We start from the raw sequence: 15675 nt of genomic DNA, 5'->3' as shown, positions 1-15675 counted from the left end.
CCTTTTAGAAATCTCAGTTGTCTGTTTCCTGCAGACTTGGACATAGGCCTACTTACTATCAAATCTCCTTGCCAACTTTTGCAAGAAAATTTGAATAAACAGAGCTCAAGGACTAGTAATTATTAAGGAATTAACTTTCACGTCAGCGTCAGTTTTTCCAGGCAATTTAAAAACGCAAGCAGCTACTTGCAACCCGAGTAGGTGTAGATCTCCAAAGCATCCAAGTTCAACGCTGAGGTGATTGTTAGTAGGACCTTTCCGTTTTCATCTTCCTAGCTGCACTAAATCAGATGTCAGATGTAGCACAGTTGGGAATTGTACCTTCTGACCTCTCTTGGATTGGACAAGTCCAGTCAAGTTGATGTCCACCATAAGATGATGTCAGAACTGAAGCCGCCCAAGTGGAAAACTGAACGCTTTGGAGTAATCTCCATTCAACCTGGTTGACTCAATCAAGGACCGCCAAACCCATTAAATATACACATGCGTTTGAGAGACTGAAGCACAAAGGTGTCATCACTTGAATTCATTGTCATGTAACACTATCTCCATCAGATAATTCCTCCTCTCACTTTCCTTTCTCTTTCATGCTGTACTCTGTTCATCTGAGCAGAGATGGACCATCAAGCATGGGTTGCTAAGGAGACCAGCAGCTGGGGGCCCCCCTGCAAAGCTGCACAGAAAAGGCCCTCGGCATTTGAGAAGACAGGAGCTTCTTAGGAACATCTAAGTGAGTATGTACCATATTCCTATCTATCCAACTGAAATGCACTGTAACAAACTCTGGGAGAGCTTTTAAAATCGCAAGAAGTGGAAGTTGGTTGGAGGTATGATGAACATGTTCTCCACTGCATTGACCAGCAAACAAACATTAAACATTAACAGTGCTGTGGTAACCAGAGCTAGATGTCAACATAGACACACTCTCACTGGGTGACCTAGTGGACTGCAATACATGGGGGTCAGTGTTTTGCTAGGACCTTCAAACAAGTTTCAGAGAGCTTTGAAAAAGCTCAAGCCGTTAACCAGGAACAACAGAATCTCTCAAAAGATTTAAAATGCAACTTTAACATACAAATATAGCTGCAAGCAGCGATTAGCAGGGTTCTAAGCACATATTAAAAAAGACATAACATATTATTTAGCAAGCCTGTAATCAAGTAAATCAATGATTTAAAAAGCATTTTTGGCAAATACAGGTAATTTGCCATAGAAATGTGAGTTTTTTTTTAACGTTTATGACTGTTATAGCAGCAGCTGTGGTCCGATCTCAGACAGGTTTTGTGAAGTTGTGAGTTTTTATTTTGGCTTTATAGGCTTTTGGGTATATTTGGACAGGCCCCTTTTCTAAACGACCCCGTTATAGCTTCCCAGAGTCTACATTTCATTTATTTATTTTTTTTGATAATTATTGACCTAGAGAGTTCAGAGAATTGTACTGCAGTGTTTTTTTTCCAGACGGAGTGAAAAACCTAGGTCTAGTTTGCAAAAGTAGGGTTTTCACATCTTCTCAAGCATTTAACTAATGGTTTGATTGACAGCAGTGGTTCTAAAGGCAAAGTTGTTCAGAACGAGGAGGTCTATCATAATGATATGAATATTGTGCATATGTGTGAAAACCCGTGCAATGTGCAATGTGTAAAAAAGGCAATATCGTCCCCCAGTGGCCGATTTCTTTAAAATTTCTCACAGACCTTCAGGGCCGCGAGTCAAACAGTCCCGCCAAGTTTGTTCTGATCAACCACTGTTAAACTTGTCTAATAGGTGCTCAAAAGTTCATCTGCCTATGAGGGCCATGTTTTTTTGGGATGCAGAAAAAAAATGTCCTTATAGACATTTGTGGCACTTTGGTCCAAGACTCTGACGTCAATAGGACAAACCATAGTTATGGCCCTTTTTTTCTCCTCTTATAGCGCCATTAAGTGGCCAAGCTCTGCAACTTTTTTCATGTGACCTCAGATTCAGCTCTTAAAAACGCGTCATGAGTTTGGCAAAGATGTCTCATTCCGTTCAAAAGATATAGCCATTTAGTAAAGACAGCCCTGCCTCTTTTGAACGTTTTGGTGTCCCTTTGTGACGGCGAGTCGAAAGTTCAACTTTTGTTGATAATTATTGATATTTACTATCCAGAGAATCTTCCTGCACTGGTTTGGTTTTGATCGGGCTAAAAACCTAGGACTAGTTCACAAAAGCATTTAACAGTTTGATTGACAGCAGTGGTTCTAAAGGCAAAGTTGTTCAGAATGAGGAGTTCTGTCATGTTATAAATATTGTGTGTATGTGTGAAAAACTGCGCAATATACAATTGTTTACGCCCTTGAAAAATAGGTGATCAAAATTCATCTGCCTATGGTGGCCATGTTTTTTGGAGATATACAAATGTATTTATATATTTTTATGACACTTTGGACCAAGGTTGCGCATACCAATTTTCACATCAATAGGACAAACGGTTGCAATGTTATGGTAGTTTTTTCCCTGTTATAGCACCACTAAGTGGCCAAGCTCTGCAAATTTTTTCATGTGACCTCAGATTTAGCTCTTCCGGTGGCCCTCACCCTTAAACGTTTTGGTGTCCCTTTCTGTCAGAGTCGAAAGTTCAGCTTTTTTTGATAATTACTGATATTCACTCTCTAGAGAATCTTCCTGTGCTGGTTTGGTTCCTATCGGGAAAAAAACCTAGGACTAGTTCGCAAAAGTAGGGTTTTCAAACAAGTCAAAATACCTGGAAATTGTACTGGAGTGTTTTTTTTTTCCAGATTGAGCAAAAAACCTAGGACTAGTTCGCAAAAGTAGTGTTTTTCACATCTTTTTGTTTTGGCGTCCTTTTGCAATGGAGAGTCGAAAGTTAAACTTATTTTAAATAATTATTAATATTCACTCTCCAGAGAATCTTCCTGCACTGGTTTGGTTCCGATCGGGCGAAAAACCTAGGACAAGTTCGCAAAAGTAGGGTTTTTAAAAAATGTTAAATGCCTGGAAATTGCACTGGAGTGTTTTTTCCAGATTGAGCAAAAAACCTAGGACTAGTTCGCAAAAGTAGTTCTTTTCACATCTTTTTGTTTTGGCGTCCTTTTGCAACGGAGTGTTGAAAGTTCAACTTTTTTTTAATAATTATTGACATTCACTCTCCAGAGAATCTTCCTGCGCTGGTTTGGTTCCAGATTGAGCAAAAAACCTAGGACTAGTTCGCAAAAGTAGTTCTTTTCACATCTTTTTGTTTTGGCGTCCTTTTGCAACGGAGAATTATTGATATTCACTCTCCAGAGAATCTTCCTGCACTGGTTTGGTTCCGATCGGGTGAAAAACCGCAAAAGTTCGCAAAAGTAGGGTTTTTAAAAAATGCTAAAAACCCAAAAAGAATTTTGACGAACAGTTGAGTTATGAGCGATTTCATACTTTTGATCGCTGTAGCGCCCCTGTCAGGCCGATTGGGGTGAGCCTTGGTGATGTTGTATACGGTGGGAGTACTACCATCCCTCCAAGTTTTAAGTCTCTACGACGTCCGGTTTGGTCTGCCCGATCAGTTTTATGTGGAGAGTGCTAATGCTTGGCCATCTAACAATTACAATAGAGTTTCAGCGCTATGCGTTTGAACCACTAAATATGCACTTTTATGATGGATTTGAGCTGGAACAATAGTATTGCGATTACATATGTGAGCGTTTGCATTTGGAGAATCAACGCAAACCAAATTCCACTCAAAATATACATCTGGTATTTTCAATATGCACTAATCCTAATTTTGCATATTATATGAAATCGACAGAGTGCAAATCGCAAGCATAGCAAAACAGCTTTCACACGTTACAAATTGCATACAAAGTTTATTCTCATTGACTTTTTCCAAATGTGATATGATTGAAAGTTGAGCTGATTCAAATTTACAGTGATTTTCAAAATTCACATAGGCCACTTGGTGAATCTGCATTTTCTGCATTGATTTAGGGGAATTTAAAGACAGTAAAGTATGTTAAATGGGCCTTGAGAGAAATAAACTCTTATTGGTACCTTAACGCATCATTAAATTAACCAAATTGTTCAATGAACATAAAAGCATTCTGTTTCAAGGTGCAGATTTCATGTGGGCCTGCTGATTTTCATTTACCATGGAGGTTTACTTAAAATAGCTTATATTCTGTACAAATCATATTCCAGTTCGTGTAACAGAGTTTGAGACTAATTTAGCATAGGATGACTGGGAAAGAAGCTTATTTGTCACTTGCAGTCTCCTCTCCGATGAATAAGTCAGACGTCAATACGTATAAAATAGTAGCTACACACCTTAACGCGCACCTTTGTGCGTTTTTTTTCCTGCTCTGGAAGTGTGCGTTCCATCACAGCACATTTTAACGGGTTGTAACCAGTAGATTGTGTTTAGAAAGAAGGGAAATCGAGAAACGAACCGAACGAACAAAGGCACTAGCCACAAATAAATACCACAGATAGAAAACGAAAACAATAAAATATTTGATTTTTAGGTAAATTATACTTACAAACATAAATACTGGACTATTAAAACTAGATTACAAGAGTAATACAGGAAGACGTTATACTGTACCATCACTAAACGTAAAAGAGCTATGGAAATGATTTTTAAAAATAAAAAGAGGAGAACTGATATTATCTCTCTTTCTGAACACACACACATACACACTAAGAGCTGGCATCTCGTTGCAACAGACTGGGTACATCCCTCTTTCCCAGCCCTTCTTACACACAAACATATTCACAGAGAATGTACAATGTGGAGCTCCCGCATTTGTTGCTGGCAGCCAGGGGTCTCTGTTGAAGAGAAACAGACAAAAAAACAAAACAAACAATGCTTATTATACATATTACACATAGTTCTTTAAGTGACTGCGGTAAATAGGTTCTATCTCACCATCGCTCAGGTGAGTCCTTTGTGTCCACTGTGAGGATATGTCCACCCAGAAGTTGTGCGGTGTCTGCCGCCTCTTCTTCTTCTCCTATAGGCACTAACTTCTCCTCACTCTCTGGTGAAAAGCTGTCTGTGTCTGGGTCGTACTCGTAAGAATAGTAGGACACCTCAGCTACAGAGCCTGGCTCCTCCCCTCCTATTAAATAAATCACATAAATTTGCCATCTTCGAAAAACATTGTTTGATTTGTTACAGCTGAAGTCAAAAGTTTACATACCCCTTTTAGAATCTGCAAAATGTTAATGATTTTACCAAAATAAGAGGGATTATACAAAATGCATGTTATTTTATATTTAGTACTGACCTGAATAAGCCATTTCCACAAGAGAAAATAATAGTTGAATTTATAAAAATGACCCCATTCAAAAGTTTACATACCTGTACACTTGATTCCTTATACTGTGTTGTTATCTGTATAATTCACAGCTGTGTTTTTTCTGTTTAGTGATTTTTTTTGTTTCCTGAACAATTAAACTGCCCGCTGTTCTTCAGAAAAATCCCAAGGTCCCACAAATTCTTCGGGTTTTCAGCATTTTTGAGTATTTGAACTCTTTCCAACAATTACAGAGTGAAAAGATGGATCTCAAAATCATACAGAGGACTCATATGCAACTATTACAGAAGGTTCAAACGCTCACTGATGCTTCAGAAGGAAACACGATATATTAAGAGCCGAGGGGTGAAAACTTTTGAATTTGAAGGCCAGGGTACATTTTTACTTTTTCTGGGAAACAAGTATCGTCTGTAGCTTCTGAATGGCAGTACTATATGAAAAGGCATATGATATTTAGGCAAAATAAGAAAAATGTAGGCTACACATTTTCATTCTGTTCAAAACTTTTCACACCCATGCTTTTAATGCATTGTGTTTCTCTGAAGCATCAGTGAGCGTTTGAACCTTCTGTAATAGTCGCATATGAGTCCCTCGGTTGTCCTCAGTGTGAAAAGATCGATCTCAAAATCATAATAGTTAATAGTTAGTTAATAATTGCATATGAGTCCCTCAGTGGTCCTCTCAAAATCATACAGTCATTGTTGGAAAAGGTTCAAATACAAAAAAAAAAAAAAAATTAAAAACAAAGAATTTGTGGGACCGTAAGGGTTTTTCTGAAGAACAGTGGCCAGTTTAACTGTTCAGGACAAACAAGGGATTCATAAACAACTATCACTAAACAAAAAAAAAAAAAACAGCTGTGGATCATTAAGGTAACAACACAGTATTAAGAATCAAGTGTATGTAAACTTTTAAACAGGGACATTATTATAAATTCAACTTATTCGTGGACTGTATGTAAATGTCTTTTATTTGAAATATCTTATTCAGGTCAGTACTAAATAGAAAATATCATGCATTTTGTATGACACCTCTTGTTTTGTAAAAATAATTAACATTTTGCAGATTCTGCAAGGCGTATGTAAACTTTGGACTTTGGTAAATTTTGGCTGTGGTGTCCCACAGGTGTATGTTTTCGGCCCGCTTTACTTTGTTCTAAAAACATGTCTGTGGTCGGCGCCAATAGCCTTGTGGGCAGTGCGCCGACATATGGTGCGGTTGTGCCTCGGGTGTCCCGTGATCGAATCCCGCCTCGTGGACCTTTCCCGATCCCACCCCCCATCTCTATCTCCTATTCACTTCCTGTCATGTCTCCACTGTCCTATCAAAGAAAAATTGAAAAACACCCAAAAAAAAGTATTTATAAAAAAAAAAACATGTTTGTGGAATTAAAGTAATATATTAGCACTTGCTAATAATAAAATAACATTTTATTCGTCCAAATTTATAAATTGCCAGACTAAATCACTGATAGAGAATACATGTACAAAATGGCCTGTAGAGGGCGTTCCATGCATATACAAAGCTGAGTCTATTACTGTCATATGTTTCAATAGACCAAGTGTGTAAATGTATCTCTAATGTTAGGAATTCACAGCTTGGGTGTCTTAACTCATTTATCTTTCCAGAGAGAATGTTTGCAGGGCTTTAATATCCATAAATGTGAAGAAAAAAAAAAAAAATCCTAGTTTATGAGCTTTTGTCAACACAGCTGCTAAGCAGCACTTCATCATCAAGGATAATAAATGTCCTTCTTGCAGTTAGGAATTACACCTGAAACTGAAGTCTACTTATTTCCATAGTACCCTTCAACATTATTACAACATTCATACATATAAATAAAACTAAAACTAATAGAATGTAAGTTTTTCGGATCTTTTTGAGCTTAGGTCAAAATAAGACATCACTGTGAATCAGAATTCTACTTCAGAAAACATTTCTGAATTTGTGTCAAGGAAATGCTCTCACAGATTTCCAAAACACACATTTTTTCTACACAGGTGAAGGTGTGAGTTTTCCAAACAGATTTACAAATGGCACACCAAAGAAAGTCACCTCGGTCATTAATAGGTTGCAAACAAACTTGGTAATTACCAAGTAACTGTAAATTCCCGCAAACATTTAAACAGGTGGCACCTAGGTAAAGGAAACTCAACAAAAATAAATAAATAAAAGTGGGCCAAAACCATAACCTTGAGGAACCCCAACAACCACAGCCCTATAGACACATTTTCTCGGCCAAAACACAACACGAGGCAAGTCTTAACAGCTCTGCAAGAGACTGTCTAATCAGTCTGGGAGTTTTCCAGAGGACACAGACACACATACCTACACACACACACCTAGATATCATGAGCACTTCTAACTTGCCTTAAGTGCTAATTTTGCTACTTAATGGGTTGTAATGTTTTTCCTCATCACATTACCTTCATTCCAAAGAGGGTAATACACTGCATAAATCTGTGCTTCTCTCCTGTTTTTCCAAATAAAAATATCCAAACATCCTTAAGACAAGATACATTTTTTTAAAAGCAAAATTCTGCAAGATAATACAACTTGGAATCAATTGTTAATTCTCTTGAATTTGTAGTCTAAGCATTGATTTCCAACCTGTTGCATTCAAATTTGTACAAACGATTGAAATCAAATCAACCTTTGCTCACAGTTAATAGTGTTTGAACAGGCCAAGCCCAATACAGGAGGGTGCGAGGTGAGCGACAGGAGGCTGGGATACTAATTATCCGAGCATTAATGTAGTCTGGGCTGATATGCAGGCCTGTGCACGTATAAGCTTCTATGCATGTAGCTTCTGATCGCTGAACTCTTCAACACCTGCCCATGTGTGGCACACGCTCACACCTGCAGGGCACTGACGCAGATGTGTTCAAAGAAAAGCAGAAGAGAGGAAGACGAGAAGACGATACCTGCAGGAATGAGTATAGGTTCCTGTTCTGGTTCTTCTCCTGTAGCACGTTCTTGCTCTTCTACGGCCACTCCAACTGTAGGGTGAAAATACACACAAAAACAGATCAAATTAAAGTTGGAAACAGATAAATTAGTTGCTCAGTGTTCATATCTGAACAACCATATCTGGTTTCCAGTTCGCACTTGTGGTGCAACATGGTCTGCTATTTATAAGGGACAGTTCACCCAAAAAAGAAAATCCTGTCATTAATTACTCACCTTCATGTTGTTTCAAACCCGTTCATCTTCGGAACACAAATTAAGATATTTTTGATGAAATCCGAGAGCTTTCTGAACCTGCTTAGACAGCAAGGCTCCTTCCATGTTTAAGGTCCAGAAAGGTACCAAGAACATCAACAAAATAGTCCATGTGACATCAGTGGTTCAACCACAATTTTATAAAGCTATGAGAATACTTTTTGTTGTGCAAGAAAACTAAAATAACCGTAATGCCATTTTGAAGAGTACCACGACGCTTGAGTGACGCAGAGGAGAAGAATTGTTGAATGACGTTATTATTTTAGGACAACACAAACTGTATTCTCGTTGCTTCGTAAAATTACGGTTGAACCACTGATGTCACCATGGACTGCTTTGTTGATGTTCTTGGCACATTTTTGGACCTTGAACATGGTAAGACTCTTGCTGTTCGATTTCCTCAAAAATATCTTGATTTGTGTTACGAAGATGAACGGAGGTCTTTGGATCGACATGAGGATGAGTACCTTCTGGAATATTTTATCAATGTTCTTGGTACTTTTAAGCGAAGGTCTTTGGAAAGATATGAGGATGAATACCTTTCTGGTACCCTTCTGGACTATTTTGTTGATGTTCTTAGTGCCTTTTTGGACCCTGAATGTGAAAAATATCTTTATTTGTGTGCCGAAGACGAACGAAAGTCTTTGGAACGACATGAGAATGAATACCTTTCTTGGTACCTTTCTGGACTATTTTGTTGATGTTCTTAGTGCCTTTTTGGACCCTGAACGTGAAAAATATCTTGATTTATTTTCTGAAAACGAACGAAGGTCTTTGGAATGACATGAGGATGAGTAACTTTCTAGACTATTTTGTCGATGTTCTTGGTACCTTTTTGGACCCTGAACATGAAAAATATCTTTATTTGTGTTCCGAAGACGAATGAAGGTCTTTGGAATGACATGAGGATGAATACCTTTCTGGTACCTTTCTTGGTACCTTTCTGGACTATTTTGTCCATGTTCTTGGTACCTTGAAACAAAGGTCTTTGGAACGACATGAGGATAAATACCTTTCTTGGTACCTTTCTGGAGTATTTTGTTGATGTTCTTGGTACCTTTTTGGACTGTGAATGTGAAAAATATCTTGATTTGTGTTCCAAAGACAAACAAAGGTCTTTGGAATGACATCAGGATGAATACCTTTCTGGTACCTTTCTTGGTACCTTTCTGGACTATTTTGTCCATGTTCTTGGTACCTTCAAACAAAGGTCTTTGGAACAACATGAGGATGAATAGCTTCCTTGGTACCTTTCCGGACTATTTTGTCGATGTTCTTGGTATCTTTTTGGACCTTGAACATGAAAAATATCTTGACTTGTGTTCCAAAGACAAACAAAGGTCTTTGTAATGACATGAGGATGAATACCTTTCTGGTACCTTTACTGGTACCTTTCTGGACTATTTTGTCAATGTTATTGGTACCTTTCTAGACCTTGAACGTGGTAGGACCCTTGCTGTCTACAGAAGGTTACAGAGATCTCAAATTTCATAAAAAATATCTTGATTTGTGTTCTGAAGATGAACAAAGATTTTTGGAATGACATGAGGATGAGTACCTTTCTGGTACCTTTACTGGTACCTTTCTGGACAATTTTGTCAATGTTCGTGGTACCTTTTTTGGACCTTGAATGTGTTGGGACCCTTGCTGTCTACGGAGGCTCAGAGAGCTCTCGGATTTCATCAAAAATATCTTAATTTGTGTTCCTAAAATGAACGAAGGTCTTATAGGTTTGGAATGACATGAGGTTGAGTAATTAATGACAGAATTATTGCTATGAGACATTTGTTTCAACCAAACAACCACCAGCAGCCTTGAACATGCTACTGCGGTCTACCATATTGGCACTGATTTCCCGCATAACTATTTTTGTGTCCCCCTCCCGATGGCGGTCCTCTGTAAAACAAGAAAGCCCCTTTGTTGTTGGTCCGCTCGTCGGAAAGGAATGTGACAGGATTTTTCTAACCCTCTGCCTCCCCCTTTCTTTTCTCTGTCAAAGGGCCCCGGACAAAAGCGCTCTGTCATTTGGGGAGCCCTGTAATACACTATATACTGTGTGTGTATAAGCATATGTAGGTGTTTATATCATCTGCAAGTGCAGCACCTGAACAGCTGTTCCTACCAGAGCAGGTACACGCACCTTAGTCTTTCTCTGTAGCGAAACACTGGTTTGATTCTTCGTATCGGGCCTGTCTGGACACGGATAATTGCAAAGTACTGAAAACACTTTGATTCTCTTTGATGCGCAAGTAGATGAGGCTGTAATCTCGGCCGTGATATGAAAAAACAGCATCCGGATGTCAAGTGGGAAGATACGAATCTCAACAAAAGACCAAAACGACCCTATGGAAGCTCTGATCCACATTTACGGTGATCTAGGTTGGAGATTTATTTGGCTGAAACATCTGTGGTCCTCCTCGCATGTCCATGCCTGTGTGTATCCGAAAGTCCTGCACATTAACCTTTTAAAAGGAAGGGAAAAAAAACATGTCTCTAATTATGCAACAAGCATGACTTCATCTTAAGGTGTCTAGGGAGGGTAGCACCTGGTTAAAGAAAACATAGCATAAATCTTGGCGAAAACGAGTTTTGTAATGAAACGGTACAGGTTTACAAAGTTTAGGTCCTTGGGTCCACAGAAGAGAAGAAATTGTTGTGTAAAGTTGTTTTCTTGCACACTAAAAGTTTTCTTGTAGCTTCATACAGTTACGGTTGATGTCACATGGACTAAATTATCGATGTCCTTACTACGTTATTGGGTCTTGAACTTGGTAGTTGTGGTAGCTCTCGGATTTCATCAAAAATATCTAAATTTGTGTTCTGAAGATGATCGAAGGTCTTAAAGGTTTGGAACGACATGAGAGTGAGTAATTAATGACAGAATGTTCATTTTTGGGTGAACTATGTCTTTAAGTTGCTTAAAAAAAACAGAGGATTTGTCGACACGTCTAAGGAGGTTGCAGAACTTACTCTGTGGGCAGTGGCTAAAGGGCATCTGCTCGATCCGTGTGCCGTTCCTGCAGGCGGACACCTCCATCTGGCACTGGTTCTGGTAGATTTGGCCATCAGAACCACACACGGGCTCGCCGTCATAACCGCAATCGCGATAACACGTACATCGCTCGTAGTGTTCCTCCTCTGGGCAGTCAAAAATGTTGTTGCACTGGCCACCTTGCACAAAGCCTAGAGTGGGAGAGTTAAGGGGTCATTAAATGTGATTGAGAAGTAGATATTCTAGAAGACAAAGATGTACTGACCCGTCCAGTGATTGCTGGAGCTTTCCACTTCATTGCATGTGGTGCCGTCACACAGTTCTCGTGCTAATGGACTGCTCTCGCTCACGTTGTAGAAACGAGTGGCTTCAAATGCTGTACACACACACACACACACACACACACACACACACACACACACACACTCATTAAAAAATTGTCTTGTGTTAATTCAGACAGATTCTGTGAGGGAGCCATTTAAGTTTGTTTGTGATTTATTTGTGAGGCATTTTTCTGATTTTCTGTGAGTCATTTACTCACAAACCGAACTACACTGGTACATTCCCTGATTGTTGTTTTGTGTAACCAGTGTGGACAACTACATGTTGTCCATGTCATTTTTTCATTGGATTTTTCAAATAAAAGAACTGGTTATGAATAATACTGCCTTTAAATGAAGCGGGCAAGCATGTAATGTTCGGAAGTTTAAAAAAAAATGGGAAAAATAACCTAGTAGCCTAAACAAAATGATTGACCAGGGTGCGATTTGCTGGGGGAATGAGGGGGATTTCCCCCACTCTGTTGCTTGCATCCCTGCCTCTGCTGAAAAAAAACCCCGCTCCGAAATGCTGATCCAATTCAAATGATTCTGAATCAAATGATTCACGATATGAGCTTTGAAGTCCCATTCTAAATCACTTTAAAACCGCACTTTGAAACTGGATCATTTTGCGCCGCAATAGTTTAAAGCTTCAAAAAGCTTAGTTGATGCTGTGTTTTTGCTCAGTTTTTCTATATAATTTATTAGTTGTTTGGATAACTGTGGAAATGAAATCATTACAATTAATATGCCTAATTTACAATGTTAAAGTACCATTATCTGGTACTTGCATAAAAAGACGGATTTATGATGTGCGTTTTTAACAGACTACACTAACATTAGGCTATAGTCTTACTGGATGTCAACCTATGCCTATGGAGAGAGAAAAAAGCAAGTATAGAAACTCTGAATAGCGAGAAAAAAAGTCAGAATTGCGAGATACAAACTCGGAATTGGGAGAAAAAAAGAACTGTGTGATAGAAACTTAGAATTGTGAGATAGAAACTCATAATTGCAAGAAAAAAATCTGAATTGCGAGATACAAACTCGGAATTGCAAGAAAAAATATCAGGATTGCAAGATATTAACTCGGAATTGCGAGATAAAAGGCAGAATTGTAATATACAAACTTGGAACTGTGAGAAAAAAAAATCAGAATTGCGAGACAAACTCGGAATTGCGAGATAAAAACTCGGAATTGTGAGAAAAAGAATTAACTGTGAGATAGAAACTCAGAATTGTGAGACACAAACTCGGAATTGCAAGAAAAAAATATCAGAATTGTGAGATACACACTCAGAATTGCAAGAAAAAAATATCAGGATTGCAAGATATTAACTCGGAATTGTGAGGAAAAAAAAGTACAAAAAAAAAACCTGAATTGTAAGATCGAAACTCGGATCGTGAGAAAAGTCAAAATTGCGAGATACAAACTTGGAATTGCAGGATATGAACTCGAAATTGCAAGAAAAAAGTCAAAACTGCGAGATACAAACTCGAAATTGCAAAAAAAAAACAAAAAAAAAAAAGGTCAAAATTGCAAGAGATAAACTCAGAAATGCGAGAAAAAAAACCCTGAATTGTAAGATAGAAACTCGGATTGTGAGAAAAAAGTCAATTGCGAGATACAAAATTGTGAGATATAAACTCAGAATTGCGAGATACCAACTTGGAATTGCAGGATACTAACTCGAAATTGCAAGATAAAAGTCAGAATTGTGAGATATAAACTTGGAATTGTGAGAAAAAAAGAATTGCGAGATACCAACTTGGAATTGCAGGATACTAACTCGAAATTGCAAGAAAAAAGTCAGAATTGCGAGATATAAACTTGGAATTGTGAGAAAAAAGAATTGCGAGATACAAACTCGCAATTGTGAGAAAGATGTCAGAATTGCGAGATGCAAACTGGGAATTGCAAGAAAAAAAGTCTAAATAGCCAAGTTATTCTCTCTTTTGGACTTTATTTTTCCACAGTTGCAATTTTATACCCTGCTGTAACTTACAATTGTGAGTTTATATTAGGCAATTCCGAGGAAAAAAAAAGTCTATAAAGTTTATCTCTCACATTTTTATATAAACTTCTTAGAAGAAATGTCAGAATTGTGACATAAAAAAACTTTTTTTTTTTTAAACAGCTTGGTTAGGTCATTGATGGGCTCAGAAGTCGTAATTATAATATTTCTGACTCAACGTGTAATTATAATATTTCTGACTCAATGTTCAAAGCAACCATGGTTTTACTGTCTTCTTGGAGATGTTACCATGATAATACCTTTGAAATACCATGGCATCATGATACTACATGATTACCATATTCATATACCAAAGTACCATGGTATTATCATCTAAAAAACACCACTGCTGTACTATGGTGCCACCATGATACTCATGGTCCAAACTCACCTGGTTCATAATAGTCATAGACTTTGACTGGCACTGGAGCTGTTTTGCCCACAATATACTCCCTCACGGCATTGAAGGCCACACAGGTCATACACTGACTGGGGATCTGTGGGAAAGACAAGACCGCAGCAGACTTTACAATAACAAATCCTTAATACACTGCCCTGACAAAACACCTGGAGTTATATGAGGCTTTAACCTCAAGTATTTTAACATACAGCTCTCATATTATGTAAAAGTGCTGCTAGTGCTACACCAAGCTGTGGTATGACATTTACTTACCTCATCAAAGTAAAAGAGAACCTTTCGTCCGTCCACTTCATACCTCTTTAGCCCCACTCGCTTATCCATCAACAGCTGAGAACAAAATGATTACGAAGGATTATTTAGCACTGTAAACATTGCTAATTTCAAAAGCGAATGTCAGAAGAAACGGTTTTATTTTACAGTACACATATTACAAGGACAATACCCATGTAAAACATTCTTTGAAGGTGGGTAACTTGGTTAGCCAGGTAAGTTTTGGTTATAAACCAAGATTCTTCAAAACAAGCTAGCTGTTAATGGGAGAATCGTGAGTTAAAGAGGAAAAACTTGCCTCAAATCACAATTTATGTAGGTAACAGCTGTATATACAGTGGCGTGAAAAAGTGTTGGCCCCCTTCCTGATTTTTTTTTTTTTTGCATGTTTGTCACACTTTAATATTTTAGATCATCAAACAAATTTAAATATTAGACAAAGATAACAAGTAAACTCAACATGCAGTTTTTAAATGAAGGGTTTTTTAATGAAGCGAAAAAAATTCTAACCCACATGGCCCTGTGTGAAAAAGTGTTTGCCCCCCCCCCCCCCATTTAAACCTAACTGTGGTTTATCACACCTGAGTTCAGTTTCTCTAACCACACCCAGGCCTGATTACTGCCACACCTGTTTGCAATCAAGAAATCACTTAAATAGGACCTGCCTGACAAAGTGAAGTAGACCAAAAAATCCTCAAAAGCTACACATGATGTTGAGATCCAAAGAAATTCAGAAACAAATGAGAAAGAAAGTAATTGAGATCTATCAGTCTGGAAAGGGTTATGAAGCCATTTTTAAAGCTTTGGGACTCCAGCGAACCACAGTGAGAGCCATTATCCACAAATGGCAAAAACATGGAACAGTGGTGAACCTTCCCAGGAGTGGCTGGCTGACCAAAATTACCGCAAGAGTGCAGCGACGACTCATCCAAGAGGTCACAAAAGACCCCACAACAACATCTAAAGAACTGACCTTAACTGAGGCAAGAGAGGCCTGCAGTGGTCATGACTCCACCATAAGAAAGAGACTGGGCAAAAATGGCCTGCATGGCAGAGTTTCAAGACGAAAACCGCTGCTGAGCAAAAAGAACATAAAGGCTCGTCTCAGTTTTGCCAGAACACATCTTGATGATCCCCAAGACAAAAAACAATGTTGTGT

The 15675-nt window shown here is 38.3% G+C and overlaps 1 protein-coding gene across 1 annotated transcript in view; it reads right to left on the bottom strand.

Annotated features, from left to right (window-relative positions):
- Nucleotides 1–3807: 3807 nt before the first annotated feature.
- The window catches only part of cpamd8 (C3 and PZP like alpha-2-macroglobulin domain containing 8), a 48439-nt gene continuing 36571 nt past the window's right edge, over nt 3808–15675 (bottom strand). The window contains exons 37-43 of the mRNA XM_073844422.1: nt 14499–14573; nt 14217–14322; nt 11756–11866; nt 11469–11681; nt 8201–8275; nt 4886–5078; nt 3808–4785 (exon numbers count right to left, since the gene is read on the bottom strand). Of these exons, the coding sequence (XP_073700523.1) occupies nt 4785; nt 4886–5078; nt 8201–8275; nt 11469–11681; nt 11756–11866; nt 14217–14322; nt 14499–14573 (774 nt within the window). The 3' untranslated portion in view covers nt 3808–4784. The remainder of the gene's footprint in view (nt 4786–4885; nt 5079–8200; nt 8276–11468; nt 11682–11755; nt 11867–14216; nt 14323–14498; nt 14574–15675) is intronic.

Source organism: Garra rufa, chromosome 7, assembly GCF_049309525.1.
Source record: "Garra rufa chromosome 7, GarRuf1.0, whole genome shotgun sequence".
NCBI classification, from domain to species: domain Eukaryota; kingdom Metazoa; phylum Chordata; class Actinopteri; order Cypriniformes; family Cyprinidae; genus Garra; species Garra rufa.
Note: the sequence above shows the minus strand (reverse complement) of the source record. Positions and strands in the feature narration are given on the sequence as shown.